At 49.6% G+C, this 25233-nt stretch overlaps 1 protein-coding gene across 2 annotated transcripts; it reads left to right on the top strand.

Moving 5' to 3' along the window:
- Positions 1-6515: 6515 nt before the first annotated feature.
- Positions 6516-24940, top strand: HEYL (hes related family bHLH transcription factor with YRPW motif like). 2 transcript variants are annotated; one of them, XM_081307981.1, is made up of 6 exons: positions 12145-12259; positions 12332-13156; positions 13437-13499; positions 15015-15098; positions 16299-16380; positions 19503-24940. In XM_081307981.1, exons 2-6 carry the CDS (start codon positions 12824-12826, stop codon positions 20174-20176), a joined length of 1236 nt encoding a protein of 411 aa, XP_081164107.1. In that variant the 5' UTR covers positions 12145-12259; positions 12332-12823; the 3' UTR covers positions 20177-24940. The 2 variants fall into 2 exon arrangements, with proteins under 2 accessions (XP_081164108.1, XP_081164107.1); XM_081307982.1 differs by lacking the exons at positions 12145-12259; positions 12332-13156 and adding an exon at positions 6516-6716 and having other exon boundaries at positions 13433-13499.
- Positions 24941-25233: the final 293 nt, after the last annotated feature.

The raw sequence follows: 25233 nt of genomic DNA on the forward strand, positions 1-25233 counted from the left end.
CCAGCCCTTTTTTATTTTAAGACAGGGTCTTGCTAAATTGCCCCAGCTGGCCTTGAACGTGCAATCCTCCTGCTTCAGCCTCCAGAGTTGCTGGGATTACAGGTGGGCACCACCATGCCTGGGCCAGGCCACTCTCACTCTCCTGTTACAGATGAGGAAATGGAGGCCCAGCTCTGAGGGCAATGGGCTGGGCAGTGTCAGGGCCCAGGCAGATCTGGGAGCCAGAGACTGAGCCACTCTCTCTTTGTGTGTGGAGTGCCTGCCCCCACCCCCAAAGCTGTCTGACTTTGGGTAGCTCAGCCCTCCTTTTCTCCCCCAGTGTCCTTGTCCTGCTGACATCATGCACACATGGAAGAGAAATCTGTGAGATTCCAGACGGTCCAGAGTGTGGGAACCAGGACAGATGCTGCTGGCGCTGCCCCAGGGCTGAGGCTCCTCTGGAACCCCTGGGTGCTGCCAAGGGGGCTCTGGAATGTGTCCAGAGCCTCTGGCTTCCTCCGTGGTAGGCCATCCCCCAGGGCCTGGGAAAGTTGGGGGCTCTGAATGCCTAGTAGGTCACTTTAGCCCTGGGCAGCCTCTGTAGGACTTGTGATGCCTGTCCAGCAGCAGGGAGGGTGTAAGTATCAAGCGTCTAGGCCTGCCCTGCCAGTCACTCTCAGGGACCCCCATAGGGAAAGCTTGACCCTCATAACCTCTGCAGCCCAGGGCTAGGGAAGAGGAACCAAGCCAATACCATCCAGCACATCACAGAGTGAAAGGGATCAGGAGTATGCCTGCGTGTGTGTGTGTGTGTGTGTGTGTGTGTGTGTGTTCATGTGTATGTGTTGCAGACTGACAAACAGACACAGATGGTCCCACCCCTGACCCCACCAGCCCCAGAGGTAGCTATGTACTCCCTATTCCACACATGTGGCTTCTAGCAGCTGTGCATTCCGTCACTGACCAGCTGTGGCAGCAGCTGTGGAGGTGGGGAATGAGTGCTGATAGGTCCCAGGGGAGTGGGGGAGGACAGGAAGGGCCTGAGATGAGCAGGAGTCAGGGAGTAAGGGAAGGAGGCTCAGAGTGTTCTTGGGCTGGAACGTGGGACATGGTAGTAGTGATGGGGTTGCCCAAGGTCTGGGCCTTGGCACAGAGAGCCTGGGGAGGCCCTCGCCAGGGCTGAGCATGCAGGAGTGTGAAGAGACTGAGCAGTGGAGTGCATGCCTGAACCTCAGAAAAAAGGTCTGCATTAGAGATAAAAATCGGGGAATGGTTTATTGTGATCCTCTTGCCTCAGTTTCCATAGTTGGTGGGATTACAGGCCTGCACCACCATGCCTGGATGAGGCCAATCTTATTCTCTTATTACAGATGAGAATAAGACTTATAGGCGGTAAAGCCAAGGAGTAGATGGCTCAACTGGGGAGAATGAGTTTAACATTCGGCACTCACTCTAAACACCTCATTTCAGCTGGCTGTGGTGGCACCACACCTGTAATCCCAGCAATTCAGGAGGCTGAGGCAGGATGATCCCAAATCCAAGGCCAGCCTCAGCAATTTAGTGAGGTCCTAAGCAATTTAGCAAGAGCCTGTCTCAAAAAAATTAAAAGGGCTGGGGATGTGCTCAGTGGTATAGTGCCCCTGGGTTTCATCCCCAGTACCAAATTAATTAATTAATTAATTAATTAAACACCTCATTTCATCCCCATAGAAATTTATGGAGCGAATAACTTTGTTATCATCCTATTTTACTAACGAGAAAACCAAGGCCTCACTGTGTGGCCCTGGGTATGTTTCTGTCCCTCCAGACACAAAGGGAGGAGCAAGGCCCTGCAGAGAGAAGGCTGAGTGGCACCAAGGTGCTCCAGGCCTTGCCTGGACCAAGACAGTCCCCACTGTGACTCTACTGTTCTCCCAGGAGGGCCAGACACTGCCCTCTCCACAAAGAAGATGCCCTCATCCCCTCCACCCTTCACAAGACTCTCAGCCAATACTTACCAAACACCTACTGTGCCCCCCACACTGTCACACACCAGGGAGAGACAGTGACCAAACTGGACATGGTCCCTGCTTTTATGGGGATTACAGACCAATCCCGGAGACAGACAAAAGTTATTGCACAATTAATAATTACCATCTGTCGCCAAGAGCATCTCAGCCAATCACCCTCTCCTCCAGGCCCTCCCCCCAGCCCCTCCACCAGCAGTCAGAGGCCCAGTGACTGGCCCAATGGAGGTCTCTGGAATCCTGATCCAGCACATGGCCCACATGCAAGCTCCCATTTGGAGCCGGGGCCATCTCAGTTTAGTAATCCGAATGTCCTAAAAGAAGATGGGGGCTCACCTAGTGTGGGGTCAGGAATAAAGTATCATTGGAGCTGAAACCTGTCCCTGGAAACCTGCTTACACAAGCTCCAGGGAATGGTGATAAGAAATGGGAAATATAGAGGTCCCCTCTCTGCCTCCCTCTCTTTGGATTGAGACTTCCTGACACTCCTAGGAGCCCCAGATAGGAGCTCGGCAGTGCTCATACCTGGTCCCCCTCCTCCCCAACCTGTCCTAGGTTCTCCTCCCTTCTTGCTCGGCACTAGCTTCGTGGGACAGACATCTCACATATTCCCATGGCTTCAGTTTTCAGTCACCACCCCTCTGCCTTCTCCGGAGTTCTTCTCCAGCCAGCAAATTCCTCCTGCTGGCCCCCAAGTTGCCTGGTTCTCCCTCTGTCACCGACTGGCTGCTTTTCCAAGCCCTCCTCTGCGTCCTCAAACACTTTTGGTCCACAGGGTCTGGCCCTTCCTGGACTCTGCTTCTCCATTCACTCATGCAAGTCCTCTCTGACCTCTGGATCTCATGTCAAGCTTTTCTTGCCTTGGACCTTGGTGTCCCATCTTTGCCAGATTCCCCTCCTCCTTGGCTATTGTTTCCCGAGATCTTATCCTAGTTCTCCTCCTTCTTCTCTCCTCTAGCTCTTGGGGCAGATATCTCACATACCCAATGACTTCAACAACCAGTTGCCAAGTCTCTATTCCCGCTCATACCGCTCTCTGGACTCTTCTCTTGGGTGTCCCCTGAGTCCCACAACAGCATGGACATCCTGATCTTCCTATCTTCTGCAGTGATTCCTGTCACTTCCCCTGATTACATCATCTAGACGGGAGCCCAACATCACTCAAATCTGTTCCTTCTTCTTCCCCATCGAATCCAGCCCTTCTTCCTTGTCTAGTGTAACAATCTCCTGTTTCGCCCACCCAACTCTAATGCATGATGCAGTGGTTACCCTCATGAATTCAGATGTCAGCCTTTTGAATTAGGATTCCATTTCTGCTACTTACTAGCTGTGTGATCTTGGGTAAGATACTTAACCTCTCCGAGTCTCAATAAAATGGAATAATAATAGAAATTTATCTTATAGGGCTGTTATGAGGTTTAAATGAGTTAATATGTGTCAAAGTACTCAGTACAGAGTTTAGCACATGTTAAATGCAATAAAATTTTTATTATTATTATTAATTTATTTTACAGATAGTTTGGAAGGTTTCTTATGTGCTAGGCACTTTGCTGAGCACTACGGGACATGATACTAAATAACAAAAAATGATTGGACCCCCCCAAGAACTTCACAGTCAAAGTGGAATCCTTTATGAAAAGGCCCCTCCGAATGACCGTTTTCTGCCCCTGGATCCATGTTTCTACTCCCTCCCATCTTAAAACAAAGCAAAAGCAAAACAACCCCTGGACTTCACATTTCCCTCTGGCCTGACTTTCTTCCAATCTCAAACTGGTGTTCCACCAGCAAGTATTCACTGCACACATACTGCCTACCCTATACAGTTCTAGATGCCGGACACAAGACACAAATATCTATCTTCAATTAATTCACCTTCTTGTGGGGGACATGAACAGCAATAAACACAGCCACGTGCATGTCACTAGATGCTGTAAAGGAAGATAAAGTGCTGTGGGAGGCAGGGCTGACAGGATCAGTGGCTATTTTAGTTAGATAGGGTGGGCAGACTAGTCCTCTCTGAGGATGTGACATTTGAGCAAAGACCTCAATGAAGAGAGGTAAACTGAGAAGACGTGGGGAAGAGCAGTTGGGGCAGAAGGCACGCCCTGAGGCAATGCAAAGCCCTGAGGGCAGAACAAGCAGGGGCAGAATCGCTGGAAGGCTCTAGCAGCTGCAGGAGCTGGGCAGAGGTGCTTGGGGATGAAGCTGGACAGTCAGAGACGAAGCTTTCAGTGGCCATACTTCTTTATTTTTTTAATTTTTTTTTAGCTGTACATGGACACAATATCTTTACTTTGTTTATTTTTATATGATACTGATGATCAAACCTAGTGCCTCAAGCATTCGAGGCAAGTGCTCTACCACTGAGCTACCATCCCAGCCCAGTGGCCCTGCCTTGGTACTAGATCAGATAGCCTAATGTCTAAGAGCTCTATAAGAGCCAAATATGGTGGCACATGCCTGTAATCCAAGTTACTGGGAGGCTTGAGGCAGGAGGATTGCAAGTTTAAGGCCAGCCTGGGTAACTTAATAAAACCCTATCTCAAAATAAAATATAAAGGACTAGGAATGTTTCCCAGTGATAGAGTGCCCCCATGGTTATTTAATAAAGCCTGGGAATTTGTCTCTGGAACCAAACTGCTTTGTTGAATTTCAGCCCTTTCACTTACTACCTGTTCCTGTTGACCTTAGACCCGATTACTCCACCCTTCTCTGCCTCTGTTTCTCATCTGTAAAGAGGGGACAATAATAATAGTACTATTTTGTAGGTTGTCAAGGATTAAAAGTGTAACTACTTACAAAACACTTAGAACCTTTTCTGGTATTATAATAAATGCTCACCAAATGTTATCATTTAGACTCCTCTGTCTCCATCCACACTTCCTAGAGATTTCACCTGCTCCTAGCTTTAATACCATCTATTATCTAATGACTTCCAAATTTAAGTATTTGGCTTAAACTCCTTCTCTGGACTCCAGAACCCCTGTTTAACTGTGCACTATATTTTGATAACCTGGGATAGTTCGTGTGAAGAACGCTTGACCTTCCCCTTCCCCTGCGAATCTGCTCCTCTACCATTTTTTTTTCCTCTCAACTAAATACAGAGGGCAAATGTCTGGGAGGCTCCCTTGATTTCTGCCTTTCTGGGGGATGCATGGTGCATGGAGTGTATAATTTCTGTGCTGGCTGAGGTTTCCACTTCATTGGCATGTCCCCACATGAGTTATGTGAGTGTCCAGGACATTTAGAACAAGAGTCTCCAAGGGTGGCTGTTCCTCCCAGTGTTTATGAGTGTGCAGGTCTGCCTGTATGGATTTGGCCTGTGGCCTACTGTTTGTGGACCTGTGTGGCAGGAAACACAGGCATGTTTCCCCCCCACACACACAGGTAATCAAGTGTCCCCAAGCAGGTCTTGTTATGGGGTAAAGTACAGTTATTCTCATATGATCAACCCCACTCTTCCACATGGAAAGGAGGCTTTCTTCTATGCCTGTCATGGTGGGCAGGGCAAAGGAAAAAGACTTTTCTAGTATCCCGCCCACCACACTAATCTTCACGGAATCTCTTCCTCCATTCCCAAGAGGTCCACCCTCTAGGGTGCTCTGTTTAGCTCCCTTCTGCCTCTTGGGGGTTTCTCTGGTACTGACCTATGAGATTGGCGGGTAAATCTGAGAATCTTCCCTGAGTCCCTCTACAGGCAGGTTAGCTGGAACTCCCATCCAGAGAACAGTTAGTCTGCTGTTGGGGGGTGGGTGTAAGAAGAGAGGCATAGGGCTCCCCTTTTCCCTCCCCTTCCTGAATTCTGGGGCTTATGAAATGAGCCCTCTCTGGGCATTCTTGGCCTCCCAGGACAGCTCTGCCTTTGGTGAACTCAGAGTTGATTCCCAGGGACACGCCCCACCAAAGCAAGTGTGGCCCTCCTGTGCACAGCTCAACCTTCTCAGCGGGCATAGGCACTTGAGCAATCCCTTTTGGGGCTGACCCCAACCTGTCACAGGTCTGTGCGACCCATGGTGTGTTCTCTCCCCCACCCCTTTCTCTCTCTCTCTCTCTCTCTCTCTCTCTCTCTCTCTCTCTCTCTCTCTCTCACACACACACACACACACACACACACACACTCCCCTTACTTTGATATCCTATGGAAGGAGATGCTGGGGAATTCTCATGGAAGATCAGGTCACAGTCACCACCCCGCCCCAACCTCACCAGACCAAACGTGTCTGCCCCTGGCGCGGGTGGGAGGTAGAAAGGTGCAGGATCAGCCCTCGCAGAAGCTAGGGCTTCTCACAGCCGCGCCTCCAAGGGCTGGCAGTGCCCTGGGCGACCCAGGGACAGCCGAGGACCCTCAGCGTCCCCGCAGGGCCTCCCAGGGCACCTGCCCAAGGCCACCCAGAGCGCGGCGGCCGCGGCGGGGCGGAGCGGAGCTGGACCTCCCAGCGGTCGGTGGGGGTGGTGACCGCCCGGGGCCTTCCCACGGCTCGGTGGCGCGTCACCGCGGGGGCGAGGGGGCGCCGAGGCGCCGGGGGCTGTGGTGCAGGAAAGGGCCCTGGGAAAGGGCGGCGTTGGCGCCCCGGGGCGGGGCCGGGGCGGGGCCCGACGGCGGATTCGGAGCCGAAGCGTGGGCCGGAGCCCCTGGCAGCCTGCGCTCGCCATGAAGCGGCCCAGGGAGCCGAGCGGCTCCGACTGCGAGTCCGACGGACCCATCAACGTGGGCCGCGAAGGCAATCTGAGGTAAGGATCAGGATGGGGGACCTAAGGACGAGCAAGAGCGCCCCGCCGGGCTTGCTGAGCATGGCCTCTGTCCTTGGTTACCCCTTGGCCCGAGATGCAGGTGTGCGCGACAGCCCGCAGGCGTGAGTCAGGTGAGGGGGCGTGTGCCATTGATTGCACCAAAGCCTGGTACTCCTGGGTGCTCTCAGCCACTTATGGGTTCAGGATGCTGGGATGGAGGTAGAATCCAGCTCAGGGGCTCGATGGCCAGCTGGTAGTGGTCTTTCTGTTGAAAGGCCCCATGGTAGGTCACCAGTTCAGAGTTTTCCTGAAGACCTTAAGAAACCCCCACAGACTATCGATACCACGCTCCCTGTCCAGAATGTGCTTACGTGCAGAATGATCACACTTCCCCAATCTTACCCTAGATTGGGTGCAGTTTCGTGTAGTTCACAAAAAGTTTCAAGGGGAAGAAAATATCTCCTCCTTTGAGCAAATCGGACTTTGGAATTAGGGATTGGATTTTGAAGAAAGTAATAGCCAACTTGCAAAGACCTAGACTCCAATTTCAGAGCTCTTTCTACCAAACCATTCTGTTGCCAAAATCATTGTTCTCTTGATGAATATTCCGATTTGCTTCAAACCTATAGAATAAACTGTACTTACATAGTTCTGCAACTCCCAGCTCTGTGAATTATCTAAGCTTCAGTTTCCTCATCTGTAAAATGGGAAAAAATATATATATATAAAATACACACATATATATATATATATAATACACACACACATATATATAATACACATATATACATATGCATATATATAATAATAATAAAACCAACTTCATAAGAGTATTAGGAAAATCAAATGAGAAAATGTATGTCACGGGCTTAGTAGAGGGCCTAATGCTTAGTAGAGGGCCTAATGTCCCTGGGTCACCAAATGCTTAGTGTCAGACACACACCCTGAAAGAACTGCAGGACTGACTGGGAATCTGCCAGCCTGGATCCCAGTCCCACATCTGCCACCAACTCACCATGTAGTCTTCCTTTCTTTCTCCCCCTCCACCCCTATCCCTCACTCCCAACAGCCCCCCACTCTAGTGCTGGGAATTGAACTCAGGGCCCTACACATGCTAAGCAAGTGCTCTACCACCATGTATCCTTGAGCCATCGGTTTCCCTGTCTGAGCCTGTTTCCTCTCAGTAAAATAAAGGAGGAGGGGAGTGGGAAAGGGAAAACAACCTCAGGTCTCTTAGCTCATCCAAACCTGACTCTCTAGAACAGAAGAAAAGTCAGTTCGTTCTAGGGGTATTTCTAAAGGCATTTCATAAGTTCAAAGCTCTCTAGTTTTCTGAAGCCAGGAGAGCCTGCCTCAATCACAGATCCTGGCTGGGGGTATAGCTCAGTGGTATAGTGCTTGCCAAGCATGTGAAGGACCCTGGATTGGAGACCTAGTACCCTCTTAACACACACACATCCTAGTGAAACGCCACCAACTACTAATTATTTATAGCTTATAATAGGCAATAGGACTTTAGATATCCCTCTTACATCTTGCGTTTGGTTTAGATTTTGTATCATACAATTTCCTATGTAAAATATTAGCCTTCCCCCCCCCCCACCACCAGTGCTGGGGATTGAACCAAGGGCTGGTACATGCTAAGCAGGTGCTCTACCACTGAGCTACATTCCCAGCCCTTTTTATTTTTTATTTTGAAGGAAGGTCTCACTAGGTGGCTGAAGCTGGCCATCAAACTTGTGATCCTCCTCCTGAATCCTCCTGAGTTGCTGGGATTACAGGAGTATACCACCACACCTAGCTTAACATATTAGCCTTTTCAAATTGCTTAGCAGAAATTGCTGTTTAGAGAAACAATTCTCTGAGCCTGTCCTGCCAGCAGGAGAAGGGCCCAACACCAGGTGGTGGTGGTGGAGGGGTCTCAGATTCAGTGTCATTGGGTCTTCATGGGTCAGAGGCACAAAAGTGATAACAGAGATCTAGGTTTATCAGAGCTGGCTTCTGTTCTCCATGAGTGTGCAGCCTGGGCAGTGACTGCCACGTCACACAAAGACTGTAAACAGAATGAAAAGAGAGAGGGATTCCTATATGGGGAGGGGTCACTCACAACCAAAGATGGCAGTGAGGGCTTCTTGAAGGTGGTGTATTGGAGCTAAGGCATAAAGGGTCAGTACAGTTTTTTTTTCCTCCACAGCATTTTGTCATTTCAGCCAAACCCCAATTTTAGAGCCTGTTCTTAGAAGAGCAGACCCCTCCGAGGAGGGAAGCAGCTGGACATCTGGCAGAAACTGACTTATAGATGCCTCATTGTAGCACTCCCCAGAAGGCCCTCCCCCCAGCAGACATAAATGCTTCAATTCAGGGACTGTTGAACGATGCCTGCTGTGGCCCAGACCCTGGGCTGGGCATCGGGGCCCAGATGTATCCTGCTCAGGCTCTGCCCTCAGGGAACTCTCAGGGAAGAAGAGCTTTATGTACAAAGAAAGCCAGATAAACAGTGACAAGGGCCACAGGGCTGGGGCAGCCAGCCTGCCAGGGTCAGTGGCAGGGCACAAATCCCCCACACTCTGAGATATGAGAGGGAAGAATAGGGTGTGTTCCATTGTTGCTGGGGTATCTGCCCCATCCTTGGGAATCACCCACCAAACTTCTGGCTGAACCTGGCTCCTGGACATATTCTAGGTCTAAAGTGTATACAGCCTCTCCCCTACCCTTCTGCAAACATGTAATAAGCACCCGTCACATGTCAGGCTCTGTGGGTTGTTCCCACGTGATTTAAGGACTGGTGGCCTTTGAAGTTAGATAAGCCTGAGTTTGACTCTCCTTACCATTTACTTGTGCAAGTGACTCTACCCTTTCTGAACCTCAGTTTTCTCTCTCACAAAACAGGGTGCCAATACTGCTTCACAGGTTGAAGCTTTGATGAGGTTGTTTGTATGTAAAGCACACAGCTTCTTGCTTAGGCACAAGGTAACTTCCAGTAAATGCTGCTCTCTAAGGGGTCACAATGGGGTGGGCGCATGCTCATGAAGCAGCATGCTCTAATGGAAAGACTGGAAGTCCAAAGACTGAAATTACTGAGTCTGTGTCTGTCACCCCACTTATGAAATGATCACTTCTTCTAAAAGTGAAACGGCCCAAATAATAATGAACTCAGAGGGCTTTTATGCAACAAATGAGACAGACAAACATAGAAGTGCTATCTAGAACAAAAAGTACTGGTTATGGGGCTGGGGATGTGGCTCAAGCGGTAGCGCGCTCACCTGGCATGCATGCGGCCCGGGTTCGATCCTCAGCACCACATACAAAGATGTTGTGTCCGCCGAGAACTAAAAAATAAATATTAAAAATTCTCTCTCTCTCTCTCTCTCTCCCTCCCTCCCTCCCTCCCTCCCTCCTCTCTCACTCTCTCTTTAAAAAAAAAAAAGTACTGGTTATGATGGGATGATGAATATTTGGGGTATATTAGCAACAACACTGGATTAAAAGCAGTAGAGCTGGCTCTAGTTCTGGATTTTCCTCTCATTTGCTATGTAACTTGGGAAAGATCCTTTCCCATCTCTAAGTTTTTTCATTTTACAAATGGGCTCAGTACTTTCCAAAATTCACTTTTGGGAACGTTGAGATTCTCCTTTGGTTGATGCAAAATGAGTGGGGTTACCTGCAAGGATTCTGCTGGGAATCAGTGCTAAGAGTGGTCAGGACTGGCAATTGGACCACCTGGAAAGCTGACCCTGCCTCCAGAGACACTGCAGTGGAATTCTGGCTGGGGCCTCCTAGAGGGCCATGGAGCAGATCTTGATGGTCATCATATCCTCTCTGGGTTCATGAAAATCTTTTTTTATTTTCAGACTCTCAGGGGAGAGGCTGCCACCCCTCCTCCCACTGTCAGGGCAAGATCACAGGCTGGAATGAGCATTGGCTGGGAGTTTGAAGGATAAGGGGACTGGAGGACTATTCAGACAGACAGGAAGTAGGGCTTAGGAGAAAAACAATGCTGAATTGGGAGCCAGAAGACATGGATTCCCATGCTGGCTTTGCTCCTTAGCAGCTGTGTGGGCTGGGCAAGCTGTTTTAGCTCCCTGAGGTCCAGCATCCTCATCTGTGAAATGGCACTTTCCTAAGGATCAAAGGAGAGAAATACATGTAGTAGCATCAGTAAAACTATATAGCAAGGTTTGCTTTTGAGATATAGGGAAAGGGCAGGTCATGCTGCAGAGTAAAACTGACCAGAAGACTGGAAAAAGGGACAGCGGACCTGCCTTGCCCTGGAATGGGTGCGTCAGCCTCTGACAGATGGTCCCTGAGGAGGGATCAGGCTGAGAGGCAGTGACGTGCATAAGACTAACCCAATACCCCCAGAGATGCTTTATCCAGCAAAGGGGAACAAAGGCTGTGTTTCTTAGTGTACCTTGGCTCTTGGGGCTTGTCCCCAGTGAACCAGAGAAGCTTTGAAAACAAGTTGCCCTACAGACCTACAGATCTCAGGATCTAGCCATCTGAGCCCTGGACCTAGCTCACTGGGCCCTGCCTCCCAGGAGCCTCCCCAGGCCTCTTACCAGTTCTGCTTGGCCAGATGTTTGGGTGGGAGATATACTTTTCCAGATGTGGCCGAACAAAGCCAGGGCATAGCAATAGGATCTGACCAATGCTATCTAGTTCCTCTTACAGTCTTCTGTCTTTGAGGTGTTGATGAAAATGATCGAATCTCAAATCCCAAGAGTATAGTCACATAGGTGGAACTCTTCTGGTGAGCCACATATGCTAGCATTCCACAAAAGTCTAAAACATAGATTTTTATGCATATCTCTGTTCTTCAGTGATGCAAAGATGAAAAGAAGCTCTACCATGAGCTCTGCAGAGTTCCAACCACTTGCCAAGAACTCAGGCTACAATAGTGAATGAAACTGACATGGTCTGTTGCCTTGTGGAGCTTATGTTTTTGCTGGAGAGAGAAACATTAATCAAATAACCATATAGATATAAAACAACAAAGTGGTATAAATGCTGTGAATTCAGGAAGCTGGGAGAGTATAGAGCAGGGACATCTAGCAGGAGAGTAGATGTCAGAAAAGGCTCTCAAGAGAGGTGATGTTTGAAATATAAAAGATGGTTGAAGTTACTAGGCAAAGGGGTTGCAGCTTAGGGTGGGGAGACTGGGTGGACTGGAGATTTCTAGACTAGGGGAACAACTGCAGAAAGGAGTTAGTACATTCGCAGACTGGAGCATGTACACAGAGCAAGAGTTAGTTGGGTCTAAGAGGTGAGGAGGGTCAGCTGGGCCACCTGAAGAGTGACAAGATCAAATTTGCATTTAAATGATCACTCTGCCAGAAGTGTGGGTTAAAGAGTGACTCAACAGGAGGCTCTTAGAGTCCTCCAGTGAGAAATGATAGGGGTGTGGTCCTGAGAGGAGCCATCCAGATAAAGAGGACAGACATGAGATGTATTTTAGACATAGAATGGGCAGGTCTTGGTGAGATAGGGGTGAGGATGGGGGAAGAATCAAAGACAATACCAGGTGTCTGCCTGCAGACCTCAAGGCTGTATGCTTAATGTTGTGAACAACCAATAAAAAAAAAATAAAATAAAATAAAGAGTTAAAAAAAAAAAAGGCTGTATGCTTTCTGGGAGATGGGAAACCCAGGGGGTCAAGGAGCAGGTGTAAGGTGAAGTCAAGCTCGTGGGTTCCTGTTAAGTTGTGTGACCTTTGGCATCACAAAACGGCAGGGGATTGTCTAAAGTTGTTTGTGGAGCTGAGCACCTGGAGGGCTGAGGCCAGCTCAGGAATCCAGCCCAGACCTTGGGCCCTAATAGGGCCTCCCAAGAATAGAGACCTCAGTGCCTCCCAGAGAACCTCTCCATTCTCAGAGAGCCTCTGGAGAGAAACCTGTTGAGAAGACAGCTGCTGGGTTGGAGATTATTTTGGTAAAAGTCTGGGCAGGAAACCCCCTGGGTCTGAGCCTCTTCTCTATAGTGGGAAATCCCGGGGTGGGAACAAACATCCATCATCCAGCCAGGGCGGCAAAAGAAGGTCCCAGGTGGGAGGAAGGCCGAGGTTAAGGGGGACAGAGCCTTCTGGGAGGCCCAGAACAGTGTCCGGGAGCATGCAAGAGGGGCCTGTGACCCAGATGCCGCCTCCCCCTTTCCCCCCCAACCCCCGGCCGCGCCGCGTGGGAGGCGACAGCAGCTGCGGGCCAGGCAGAGGGCGGGCGGCCGGCGCGCCGGCCCGTGGGAAGCGGCGGCATCTGCTCTTTCCACGCTCCTTCCCAGCGGCTCCCTCTGAAACCCAACCCGCCCGGCCCCGGCCCCAGCCCGGCCACTGCCGGCCCGTGCCCTCCGCCGGCCCGCCCCCGGGATCGGGTTGCAGGACCCAGCAGCCACGCCACAGTTCGCGGTTCCCCGACGGCCGCAAGAGAAGAGGGACAAGGGGCGACCAGGTCGGGGTCCAGATAAGTCTGAGCGGCCGCCGCGAGGCTCGGAGGCAGGAAGCTCAGAGTACTTGGGAGGACTTGGCCCGCGGAGAAATGGGCCCTGAGGGCAAAAGGGAGAGCCGGCGCCCCCTCCCACTCCTGCCCTGCGGCTCTTCCCGGTCTGGGAGCCGGTGGCCGCGTGGGTGGGGGCTGTGCCTGAAAATGGCCCTGCCTCCCAAGTCAGCCCAGGCCAGGAAGATGGTCCCCGAGCTCTAAGAAACCAGCCTTTCTCTTCCTCCTCAGCCAGATGGCCAGACCGCTGTCCTCTCCCAGCCCTTCGCAGATGCAAGCCAGGAAGAAACGCAGAGGGGTGAGTGCCTTTCTCAGCCGTGGAGTGGCCCAGTCAAGGTTTATCCAGAATCTGTTGGTCCATAAACCTGTTCGGAAACATCACCTCAAGATAACTGCCTGGGTTTGAATCCTAACGCTGCCAGTAACTATTCGGGACATTTGGGGCAAGTCACTTAATTTCTCTGTGCCTCATTTTTTCATTGGTATAACCCAAATAAGGGCAATACCTGCCCCCAAAGAACTGGCTTGAAGGTGAAGTGTATTAATGCAGTGCTCTCTGGAGCAATGCAGAGCAATACCCAACACACAATCAGCTGTTCTTATTTTTGTTCCTCTACCCTATCTCGGTCCCTTTTTGGACCCTGAAGCTTTCCATTCTTTTCAGTGCTGAGGAGGGAAAGCAGTTTCCTGCTTACTGGGAATCTGGAGGCTCGCCTCTTGCTGCTGTCCATCGTATTCAGTCCTCCATCCCAGGATGCAGCTGTGCTTTGCATGCTGGATCCAGAGACCTGTCGTCTGGCAGAGACCAGCTGTGCCTCTCACTTCTACCTTCAGCTTTTTGAGTTTCTCTGGGGGGGGGGAATATATATATATATATATATATATATATATATATATATATATATATATATGAGGGTGGGAAGACGTCACAATTTCTGCCCTACTATGAGTACTCTGCAACTAGGATTTTTTTTTTTTTTTTTTTTTGGTACTGGGAATTGAACCAAGGGCCACTTAACCTCTGAGCCACATCCCCAGCCCTTTTTATATTTTATTTTGAGACAGGGTCTTGCTCAGGGTTCTGCTGAGCCTCCTGAGCCACTGGGATTACAGATGGGCACCACCACGCCTGGCCTGCTACCAGGATTGTGAGGGAGGAGATAGTGTGAATGAGCCCTTTACAGTTGGAGAGAACAATACCTAGGGCTCTTCAGACTGCCTCTGACCCAGCAACTGAAGGGGTAACCCTGGCCCAACAGGGGCCCCCAGGGCCGGCTTCAGTGTTGTGGCTGGTGTTCCTATTTTGTTGGTGTCCTGCAGTACCAGTGACTGAACATTTTGCATATCACTCCTACAGACCAACATAAGAGATCTGAGCTGCACTGTATTGCTCTGTGACCTTAAGCAAATTATAGTTCCTCTATGAGCCTTGGTTTCCTTCTCCATAAAGCAAGAATAGTTTTACTTCTGCCAGATGCCTCAGCACATGCCTGAAATCCCAGCTACTCAGTAGGCTGAGGTAATAGGAGCTCAAGTTCAAGGTCAGCCTGGTCAATGTAGCAAGACCCTGTCTCAAAATAAAAATCCTTTAAATGACTGGGGTTGTAGATCAGTGGTTGAGCACTTGCTTTGCATGTGACAGCCCCTGGGTTCAATTCCCAGCACTGCAAAAAAAAAAAAAAAAAAAAAAAAAAAAAAAAAGGTAAAACATTAACTTGCTCACAACAATATTGTGAGAAAAGATATAAATCAGCATTCATCAAGGTACATTGGAAACCATGACAAGTGCCTACATCTTGTCATTGCTTTTCAGATCATAGAGAAACGACGTCGAGATCGAATAAACAGCAGCCTTTCTGAATTGCGGCGCTTAGTCCCCACTGCCTTTGAGAAACAGGTATGTGACATTGTCGATTGTGCCACTGGAAATACTGGGTGGATGGCAGATAAGGTTTGTTTCCCATGGTATCTCTTATTGAAGTGTAGCAGCTGCCTGAGGTGCTGTGATCATGTCTGAATATCTGTCACCGGCTAGGGGACAAAGGGAATGAAAATTCATACTTGGTGAGGTGCCTCAGGTATTGTGGCTTTACGTCCATTTGAATGGAATCCTAAAAATGATCCTGAAGGGTAACAATTGTTCTGCCCATTGCACAAGTAAGGAAATTGAAGCAGAGAAAGAAGAAACTTGGACTAGATCACCCAGATAGCAAGCAGCAGAGTAGAGTTGGAGCACAGGACTATGTGACTGTCTCCTGACATTTCCAGAGCTGTTTGAAAGTGGAGCAGGCTGCTCAGGGGTGAATGCCGTATCATGAACATGTTTTGGTGGGGGGACTACAGTGAGGAGTCAGGCAGTTGAAGCAACAGCTTCAAAGATTCTTTCCCTAGGCTCAAAGGCACCTGTCGCAGGTCATCTGCCTTCCTTTAGTCATTCCACATATGTTCACTGAAACCTTTACAGGACCAGCCATGAACTAGACCTGGTGTCTGCCCTCAGATGTCGTGTAGAGTGTCTGACCCTGAGGTTTCTCTGAGAGGCCAGGTGGTCTGTGAGCTTAGAAGACATTTCCCAAGAAAGAACAGGGGAAGAGCAAGTGCTCTGGGGCTAAGATGATGAGCTAAGGCTTGAGCACGCTGAGGCTGATCTTGTATTCCCAGGAGCGCTGCTCTGGGAGGCAGGTGGGGATGTCTGAGTGGCATTCTGGTGAGGGATGAATCCACAGAGGTGGATGAGATCCTGGAGGAGAGCAGGCAGAGCTGGAAGAGAAGTAGGCCAGTGCCCACTGGTGGAAGCACCCATTTAAGGGACAGGCAGAGCAAGAGGCAAAGTGAAAGGAGAAAGCAGAAGTGGTGTTGCTGCAGTCCAGGGAGAAGAGGTTTCAGAAAGGAAGCTGAGTGGTGCTGCAGACAGGAAGACTGAGGTGAGAAATGAAGAGCATCTGTGAGATTTGGAGATCTTGGCCAAAGCAGGATCCTAAATTCGAGCGGTGGGGAAACCAGGAAGAGTTGAGAAAATCAAGACATGATAATGGGCAGAGGAGGAGAGCGACAGAAGTCAGCTGGAGCCGCATCTCCCTGCCTTCTGTACCTACAGGGTTCTTCCAAGCTGGAGAAAGCTGAGGTCTTGCAGATGACCGTGGATCACTTGAAAATGCTCCATGCCACTGGTGGGACAGGTACCAATGCTCTTCTCTTTTGGGAATCATTTGCACGACAAATATTTTCAGGCTGGGCCATGGGGATATGCAATGAGCCAAGTAGACAGGATCTCTGCCCCCCTGGAGCTCACAGTCTCCAGAGGGGCTAAAGCAAACCTAGTTGAATATTCACCAAATTTGTCTCTTAACATCTTCCTCCCCACTTCCGGTGTCTGTTTTTCCCAACCCTTTCCTCAACTCAGCTCTTTTCAGTCTTAGACCTTGGAGGATCTGTGTTCTGTGTAAAAAACTATTCCCCTGTGGTAAGTGGAACAAACTTACCCCCAGGGCCTCACTAAGGAGTAGCCTCAGGGAGTTAATTCTTACTGGGGTCTCACACTCTGTGACCCTCGTAAACCCTGAGAGGGACCTGCCTGAAATTCTTAGCCACAGGGGATTCATTGGTGTCTCTTCCCGTAGGTCTAGACTTCTGGCCTGCTGTTAGGTCCTGGGCAGTGTTGTGGGGATACTCCCTGATCACAGCAGGTGTCAGGATTGTAGTAGAACATAAATGTCACTCATTTGGTTATTCTAAACTAGTCCACCACAATAAAATCATGGAATTGTGGCTTTAAAAAGGCTTGCAGACAAAAAGAAATATGTTCCGAAGTTTCTCTGGTGTTTTTACATTTGGGAAACTTGAAAAACATTGGCCACAAAGACTTAAGTCCCAAAGGTAACCTGCTACCCTGGAAGAGGACAGGGACAGTGGCTGCTGCTGCTTCTTCTTTTATTTGTATTTATTTATTCGTTGTGTGTGTGAGTGTGTGTGTGTGTGTGTGTGTGTGTGTGTGTGTGTGTAGTACAGGGGATTGAACCCAGGGGTTCTCTGCCATTGAGCCACATCCCCATTCCTTTTTATTTTACTTTGAGACAGGGTCTCTCCAAGTTGCTGAGGCTGGCCTCACACTTGTGAATCTCCTGCCCCAGTCTCCCAAGTTGTTGGGATTATAAGCATGTGCCACTGCACCAACCAACAGTTGCATTTTAAGTAGCCCAACCTGGAGCTTCCCACACCTGGGATTCCTGGGCCACCTTACTGAGATTCTGGGGCAGTAGATCTGGAGTGGAGTTTAGGGATTTGCAAGTTTAACAAGCCTGCCCAGTAAACCTAATGCAGGTGATCCTTGCTTTTGAGAACTTCTGTTAAAGGAATGTATTGCTAACAGTGGAGATTTCTGTTACTAAGTTTTCAGTAGGGGAGATGTTTCAAATTACAACTCCTGTTATCCTGTTTTGTTTTTTTTTTAAAAAAAGTTGTGACTAATATGTGGGCAGCATTCAATGGCTTTCAAAATGCTTTTGCTTTTCACAAAAACCAGGAGAGTGGGATTGTCCTCATTACTTTTTGGCTCAGGAATAATGGGAAGACAGGGAATTGTGGTTTAGAGAGAACACAGGCTTTGGATTTGAATCCTGGCTCTTCTACTTACTAGCTTTATGACCTCATAAAATGATTTCACCTCTCTCTTCCTCAGTTTCCTCATCTCCAAAATGAAGATAACAATAGAGCTTATGAGGATTATATTAAATAATACAATGAAGTACTTAGTAAGAATTCAGCGGATATTAATTTTAAAAGAGCAACAAACACATCAAGGTGAAGCCAGGTGTGGTGACATACACCTGTAATCCCAGCTACTCGGGAGTTGAGGCAGGTGGATCATAAGTTCCAGACCAGCCTGGGCAATTTAGTAAGATCCTGTCTCACTAAAAATTTTTAAAAGGGGTAGGGTTGTAGCTCACTGGTAAAGCACTTCTCTAGCATGTGCAAGAAGACCCTGGGTTCAATCTCCAGTGCTGCAGATACAAAACAAAACACTCAGGTAAAGGAATTTGTGAGTTACATAGCTAAATATCCAGCAGAGCCAGGTCTTATCTGAAAGTTGGCCTCACACCAAACACAGTCTTCCTGCCAAGCCGTCCCTCTGGAGGAGCCTAAACCATGAACTAGGGCCCAGATATTTGCTGCCAGTCATGAGGACAGTGCCGGCCAGAGCTGTTCTGTCTTTGCCCATAAGTGATGGAGAGAGTGGCAGGTGTGAAGAGACAGTGAGGGTTTGAATGCCTGCAGGGACAGTCCACCTGGTTGACCCTCATTGACATCAGGCCAAAGAGAGGGCCCCTGGCCTGCTGCAGCTACTGAGTCAGGATCAGATCTTGAGTGCTGGACCACCTTTTGAGCTGGGGGACAAACAAATGCAGCATGAAATATAAGTGATAGCAAACTTTTTGTTTATGGAGCATTTTCTGTGAACCATTTCACTTCACTTTCAAGAACAATTGTCTGCCCACTTAGAGCTAAGGAGATTGAGGCCAGGAGAGATGAGACTTGCCCAGTCAGGCAGCCAGCTAAGTAGCGGAGTCTGGATCTGAACCCAGCTAGCCTGGCTTCCAAAGACTTCATGCTTCACTGCTACACTCTGTTGCCTCCTCCAAGGGGCCGCCAAGCTCTGATGGCTGCTGTCACCTCCTCCCCTCCCTGAATCTACCCCCATTAGCAGACAGGTTATTGTATACCTGTACAGGCACAGTCTTCTTAACTAAGTAAACTTGGTCACAGAGTTTCTTTTTTGCATTACTTATGAATTGTGGTGAAAGCAATCTATTTAGTAATGTTGCATAGTTTACTGAATTCTTTTGATCCTCACAACTCACCATCCCAAGTAAAGGTTTTTTTGTTTTTTGGTTTTTTGTGTGTGTGAGTGTGGCGGGGAGAGAATACCAGGGATTGAACTCAGGGGCACTCAACCACTGAGTCACATCCCCAGCTAAGTAGTGTTTTGTATTTTATTTAGAGACAGGGTCTCTCACTGAGTTGCTTAGCAGCTCGTTTTTTGCTGAGGCTGGCTTTGAACTCGAGATCCTCCTGCCTCAGCCTCCTGAGCCTCTGGGATTGCAGGCGTGCACCACTGCTCCCGACTCCAAGTAGAGGTTTTTGTTCCCACTTTACCAACGGGGAGATGGGGGCTCAGAGAGGTGAGAGGACATGCCCAAAGTCACCCAGGGAGTGAATGGAAGGGGCATGTTCAGAACACCGTCTGACCCTGGGTTCCCTGTCCCCCCACCCCAGCATGCCCTCATGGTGCCTCACTTTTCAGGATTCTTTGATGCCCGAGCCCTGGCAGTTGACTTCAGGAGCATTGGTTTTCGGGAGTGCCTCACTGAGGTCATCAGGTACCTGGGGGTCCTGGAGGGGCCCAGCAGCCGAGCAGATCCTGTCCGGATTCGCCTTCTCTCCCACCTCAACAGCTATGCAGCTGAGATGGAGCCTTCGCCCTCGCCTGCTGGCCCCCTGGCTTTCCCTGCTTGGCCCTGGTCTTTCTTCCATAGTTGTCCAGGGCTGCCAGCCCTGAGCAACCAGCTCGCCATCCTGGGAAGTGTGCCTGGCCCTGTCCTCCCCAGCACCTCCTCTCCTGCTTACCCCATCCCAGCCCTCCGAACCACACCCATTCGCAGGGCCACTGGTACCATCCTGCCGGCACGGAGGAATTTATTGCCCAGTCGAGGGGCATCTTCCACCCAGAGGGCCCGCCCCCCAGAGAGGCCAGCTGCCCCTCTTCCCATGGCCTCCAGCAGCAGGGCTGCCAGGAGCAGCCACACTGTTCCCCTCCTGCAGTCCTCCTCCCCAAGACCCCCTAGTGCTGTGGGCTCCGCAGCTTATGTGGCTGTGCCAGTCTCCAGTCCATCTCCCACAGGGCCAGCTGGGAGGCCTGCAGGTGCTGTGCTCTACCACTCCTGGGTCTCTGAAATCACTGAAATCGGAGCTTTCTGAGCTTACTCCCCCACCCCCAGGTTCCCAGGATCATAAGAAAGGTTCTTATTTCAGAAGCTCTAAAAATGATGCAGCCTCTTCTGCTTTGCTTCCCGGATGGGCTTCTATGTGAAAGCACCTTCCTCACCCATCAGAAGCTCTCTCCTCCTCACCGCTCAGCCCAGCCTGTCCACTCGGCTCCCACGGACCCCTTCTGATCTCAGAGGCTCCGTCCCGTTTCTCACCTGCACAGATGAGTCATAGTGCCTCATGAGCCCCTAAGAGCTGTGCCCAGCCCCCTCTCCTGCCCAGTATTCATGAACCATGGGTCTGGGGTGGAAGCTTGAACCGTGAAGCTTGCCATGGTCCAAGGCTCGCTGCCTCTATGGAGAGGTCAGAACAATGACTGGCTGTAACCATTCTAGGCCAAGGAACTGGAACATACTGTCTGTCTCATTTCCTGGAGATGGTAACTGAGCAGAGGCCACTAAGAGGTCTCTTGGGCACCCTGTCTGCCCCTGTCTACCCCATCACAGTGAACCACAGGACAAACCCATTCTCTATTACAACCAAGCCTGGATGACGGAAGCCCAGCAGGCCCTGCTCTACTTCCCTCCAGCTGCAGACACCCACCCTCCTTGAGACTAAGAGTTCCCTACTCACATCTGGCTCAAAAAGCCAGGCCAGGGGGCTTCTGAGCAGTGGCAAAGCTCTGTGACAGGGTGTCCTCACTGCCAGGCAGGTGTCAGGATTGAGGAACAGAGAACCCAGCTCCTGGGTGTGTGGTCTTTCCCCATGGGGACACAGTGTGGAGGGACCACGTGATGGCACCCAGAGAGGCATCCTCTTGGGATTCAGCACCAGACGTCTGAGCCGCCTGGTTTGCATCCGGCTCAGAGAGCCCAGACTGCCGCCACAGCCAAGGGCTGTCAGACTGAACAAAAATAACCGTGAGGAGGGGCAGAAGGAAGAACATTCAGAGGCATCTGGGCCCTTCAAGGTCACGCAGGGGGTCGAGGGCCTGAGAGCCTGTTCACCCAGATTCCACACAGCTGGCTCTGCTTAGAGGCAGCTCCCATTCCCCAGCTCTGCCCTGGGCCATTTTCCTCTAACAGAAGGAATAAATGGCCCAGCGACCCTTCCCAGAGGAACAGCAGACTGAACCTGCTTTCAGGATTGCCATATCAGTTGATAAAGTGCAGAAACACTTCTGAACTTGTTAGTAAACACCTGCTTCCCACGAGTGCCTCCCAGTGCCCCCCACCACCTGGCATTTCCCCAGGACCACCATGATCTGGTGAATGCCTGACAGACCCAAGACTGTGGGGTCCTGGAGCTGGCAATTCACTGGTGCGCATGTCATACTGGTTATTAAATATTTTGATGTCCCCTGCACCCCAGGGTAAGATTCTCTCACTCCCAGCCTTTGATGGAACCACCTTCCCCAGAGGCTGCATTGAGCAGGCTCCATCAATAGAGTTTTCAGAAACCATGGGGCAAAGGGCCCTTTCAGAGCAGTGGGGCAGAGATCAATTTGAGTGACCAGAAAGCTCTTTTGAAAAGAGAAATTCCTCAAGGAGGGAGAAAGAGGTAAGTTCTTCTTTTACTGCTAAGCAGAGCTAGTTTGATGAGGTCGCCGTCCTGTGGCAATCACTGAGAAGTGCTTCAGCCAGGAGAGGTGACATTGCAGAGAGAGGGCCACTGGCAGAGGATGTGCTAGAGGAAGATGGATGGAGGGAAGGCAGGACAGATCCACAGGCTCCCAAAAGTGGGGAGAGGGGAACAGAGAAGGTGACAGAGGCAAAGACCAGACTTAGATTTCTCACAAGGGGCACACTCAGGATGGGAAGAACTCCCCAGCTCCTCCCTCAACACTCCTCTACTTCTCCATCCCCCGCTCCTTGCTCTCCTTCTGCTCCCAGGATGCTAGGGCCATCTTTTAGCATCCAACCCAGCATTCACTGCTACCTGGGCTGTGGGAAACACATTTCCATGTTGCAGGTACCCAGCTCCAAACAGTGCATCACCACCCCGGAAATTAAGTGGAAATGGCCCGGCACTTTGAGCATCTTGGTTGGCCTTAAGTTCATTCCCCCCAAGAAATTGTGGGAAAGTGGTTGCGTGTTCCCATGGCTGGGGAGTGGGATCTTTTTGTTTTCCTATTCCCAAGCTTTCCAGGTGCCCCTACTCCCCCCTCACCCCGCCCCACTGTGGAGGTGTTGTAGACAGCCAATAGAGTTTTTGAGTTCTTCTAGAAAACTCCAATAGATTCTTAAATGTCTCTGGAGTCTGTCCACTTCTGTCTGGACCTGTTGCCACCACCCTGGCATGGCCACATCACTTCTCCCCCAGATCACTGTCCCAATCCACAAGGTCTCCTCCCTTCCCTCTTACCTTGTCTGACAGTTCTCAACAGCAACCAGAGAGAATCTGAATACGCAGATCACATTGTATTACCCCTGGTCCAAACTCCTCTTCTGTTACCCTGTTATATTATTTTTCTTGGGGGGTGGGGGTACTGGTAATTGAACCCAGGGTACTCTACCACTGAGCTATATCCCTAGCCTGTATTTTTTTTTTTTTTTGAGGCAGGGTCTTGCTGAGTTGCTGAGACTGGCTATGCCTGGCTCATTTTTCTTTAGTCCCAAACTTGCTCCTGGATTCTGGCCCAACCTGCCTTCATTTCCTCAACATAGCAATCTCACTCCCATTTCCAGGACTTTGCATATGCTGTTCTCTTTTTCGCAGAATGCTCTTCCCTACCCTTTGCAAGTTCTTCAGACCCTTGTGTTCAATATCACCTCCTCAGAGAGGCCTTCCCTGACTACTGGACTTGAATAGTTAATTAACTATTGTTTACCTTTATGTGGAGATTGCCATTGTATAATCACATACCTTGTTAGTTAACTGTTGCCTCCACTGGAATGTAAGCTTCATGACACCAGGGACTGCGTGGTCTGCTCTCCACTCTGTACCCAAGACCCAGCCCTATGCCTGCCTTATTGGTGGTGCCCAGTGAATCTTTGTTGAATAAATGAATTAAGGAGGTGTGAAGCCTGTTCTCATGCTGTGGATGGTACAGGCTGCCCTAGGGGTAACCCCCATCACTGGCTAACTTTGGGGACAGGCAGGAGACAAAGGAAGAGCCAGAGCCAAGGGACTGGAAGTTATGGCAAAATGGTCAGGAGGCCCTGGCCAGAGGCGGGCATGAGCATGTCCACTCTGGAGTACACACTGTCAGGCAGGCTGTCCCTTCCAGCAGGTATTGTTCTCCACTCTTGGCTTGACTCCTAACTGGAGTTGGCTCCCAACAAATCCAACAAACATTCATGGAGGTCTGCTCCATGCCAACCAGGCCTGGCGGAGCCAAAGGTGACAGGGACACAGGTCTGCTCCATGCCAACCAGGCCTGGAGGAGCCAAAGGGGACAGGGACACAGGTCTGCTCCATGCCAACCAGGCCTGGAGGAGCCAAAGGGGACAGGGACACTATTGCTCTCGGGTGTGGGGAATAGTGTATTCTCAGGTGTGAGTTGGTGAAGTGGGAGTGGAGTAGGCTGAGAGCCACAGAGTGGCGGTATGTGCCTCTGCCTAGAGAGGTCACGGGGAAGGGGCACAAGGAAGCCTTCCCAGAGGAGCAGGAAGGGAAGCTTCCCATCAGCAGAGTGACCCCTTAGGTGGAAAGTCAGAGAGGCTCATACAGGGGAGCTTAGAGCGGCTCGAGGTTGAATGCAGATCCTCAGGGGCAAGCTTGGGCACTGAAGCCTGACTTCCTTATTAGACCCTTATTAATGAGTTGTAGCCTTGGGCAAATTCCTTAATCTCCTTGAACTTCAACTTTCCCATCTGTAAAACAGGGATGATGGACTAATGGCTACTGTTAGTTGAATGGTAACTTTAATTTTTTAAAATTTGTTTTAATTAGTTATACATGACATTACAATGATCTTGACATATCATACATTTGAATCAGATGGGGTATAATTTCTCATTTTTCTGAGTGTACAGGTTGCAGAATTACATTGGTCATGCAGTCATGTAAATAGTAACTTTATATTAGACTGTTCCTGTGCATTTTTTTAGATTGTCCCCATTTTGAGCAGGGAAGTGCTGGGGAGTGTTATTAGCCAACTTAAGTTGTTATGTTGTATATCATGTGTATGTATGGATATGTAACAACAAATCACAACAGTGTGTACAAATATAATGCACCAATAAAAATGTGGGGAAAATAAAATATCCCCATTTTACGGGTGAGAAAACTGAGCTGCGGCATGGTGCCTGTGGTTAGGTGTGAATGGAATGAGACAACACATGGTAAGTCCTCGGTGTAGTGCCTGGGTCGTGCAACAATCAATCTATGTCATTAATATTTTTAATGAAAGGATGTTGTGTCCAAATTGTAAACATCCTCAAGTGCTCTGCTGAGTCAGGGAGCAACAGGAGGCACAGAATGTTTTTCCAGGTGTCTGTCAAGGTTGGATTTTAAGAAATTTGAGCTCGGTGTGGTAGGACACATCTGTAATCCCACAGAGGCTGAGGCAGGAGGACCACAGTTCAAATCCATCCTGAAGAACTTAGTGAGACCCTGTCTCAAAATAAATTTTGTTTTTTTAAGAGTTGGAACATAGGGGCTGGCGTAGTGGCTCAGCGGTAGAGTGCCCTCCTAGCACGTTTGACGCCCTAGGTTCGATCTTCAGCACCACATAAAAATGAATAGATAAATAAAATAAAGGTATTGTGTCCATCTACAACTAAAAAAATAAATAAATATTTTTTAAAAAAACCGAGTTGGAATGTAGCTCAATGGTGAAGCGCTTGCCTAGTGTACACAAGGCTCTGGGTTCAATCCACTGTACCAAAATAAAAGTCAGAATTTCTTTTCTAGTCAAGGTGGATTTCCATTCGATAGGTGAACTGGATTCCGGCTTATGATCCCCAAAAAGGCTTTCTGAGGATCAAAGCAAAAACAGATTTCCACCAGGGCATCTCTGTCTTTCTAGTCCCTGGCTCATAGTAGATACTTAAGAAATGTTATGTATTGTTAGGGTTCGAATATGGCTGGTCTCCACAAAGGTT

This window comes from Spermophilus citellus, assembly GCF_964194105.1.
Source record: "Spermophilus citellus genome assembly, chromosome: 9".
In the NCBI taxonomy this organism is placed as follows: domain Eukaryota; kingdom Metazoa; phylum Chordata; class Mammalia; order Rodentia; family Sciuridae; genus Spermophilus; species Spermophilus citellus.

Bases quoted from the DNA above. Each gene is read 5' to 3' on its own strand.
- HEYL (XM_081307981.1), top strand. From the start codon at position 12,824: ATGCAAGAGGGGCCTGTGACCCAGATGCCGCCTCCCCCTTTCCCCCCC. The intron at 13,500-15,014 runs GTGAGTGCCTTT...ATTGCTTTTCAG, and splicing joins CCAGGAAGAAACGCAGAGGG to ATCATAGAGAAACGACGTCG. The intron at 15,099-16,298 runs GTATGTGACATT...CTGTACCTACAG, and splicing joins CCACTGCCTTTGAGAAACAG to GGTTCTTCCAAGCTGGAGAA.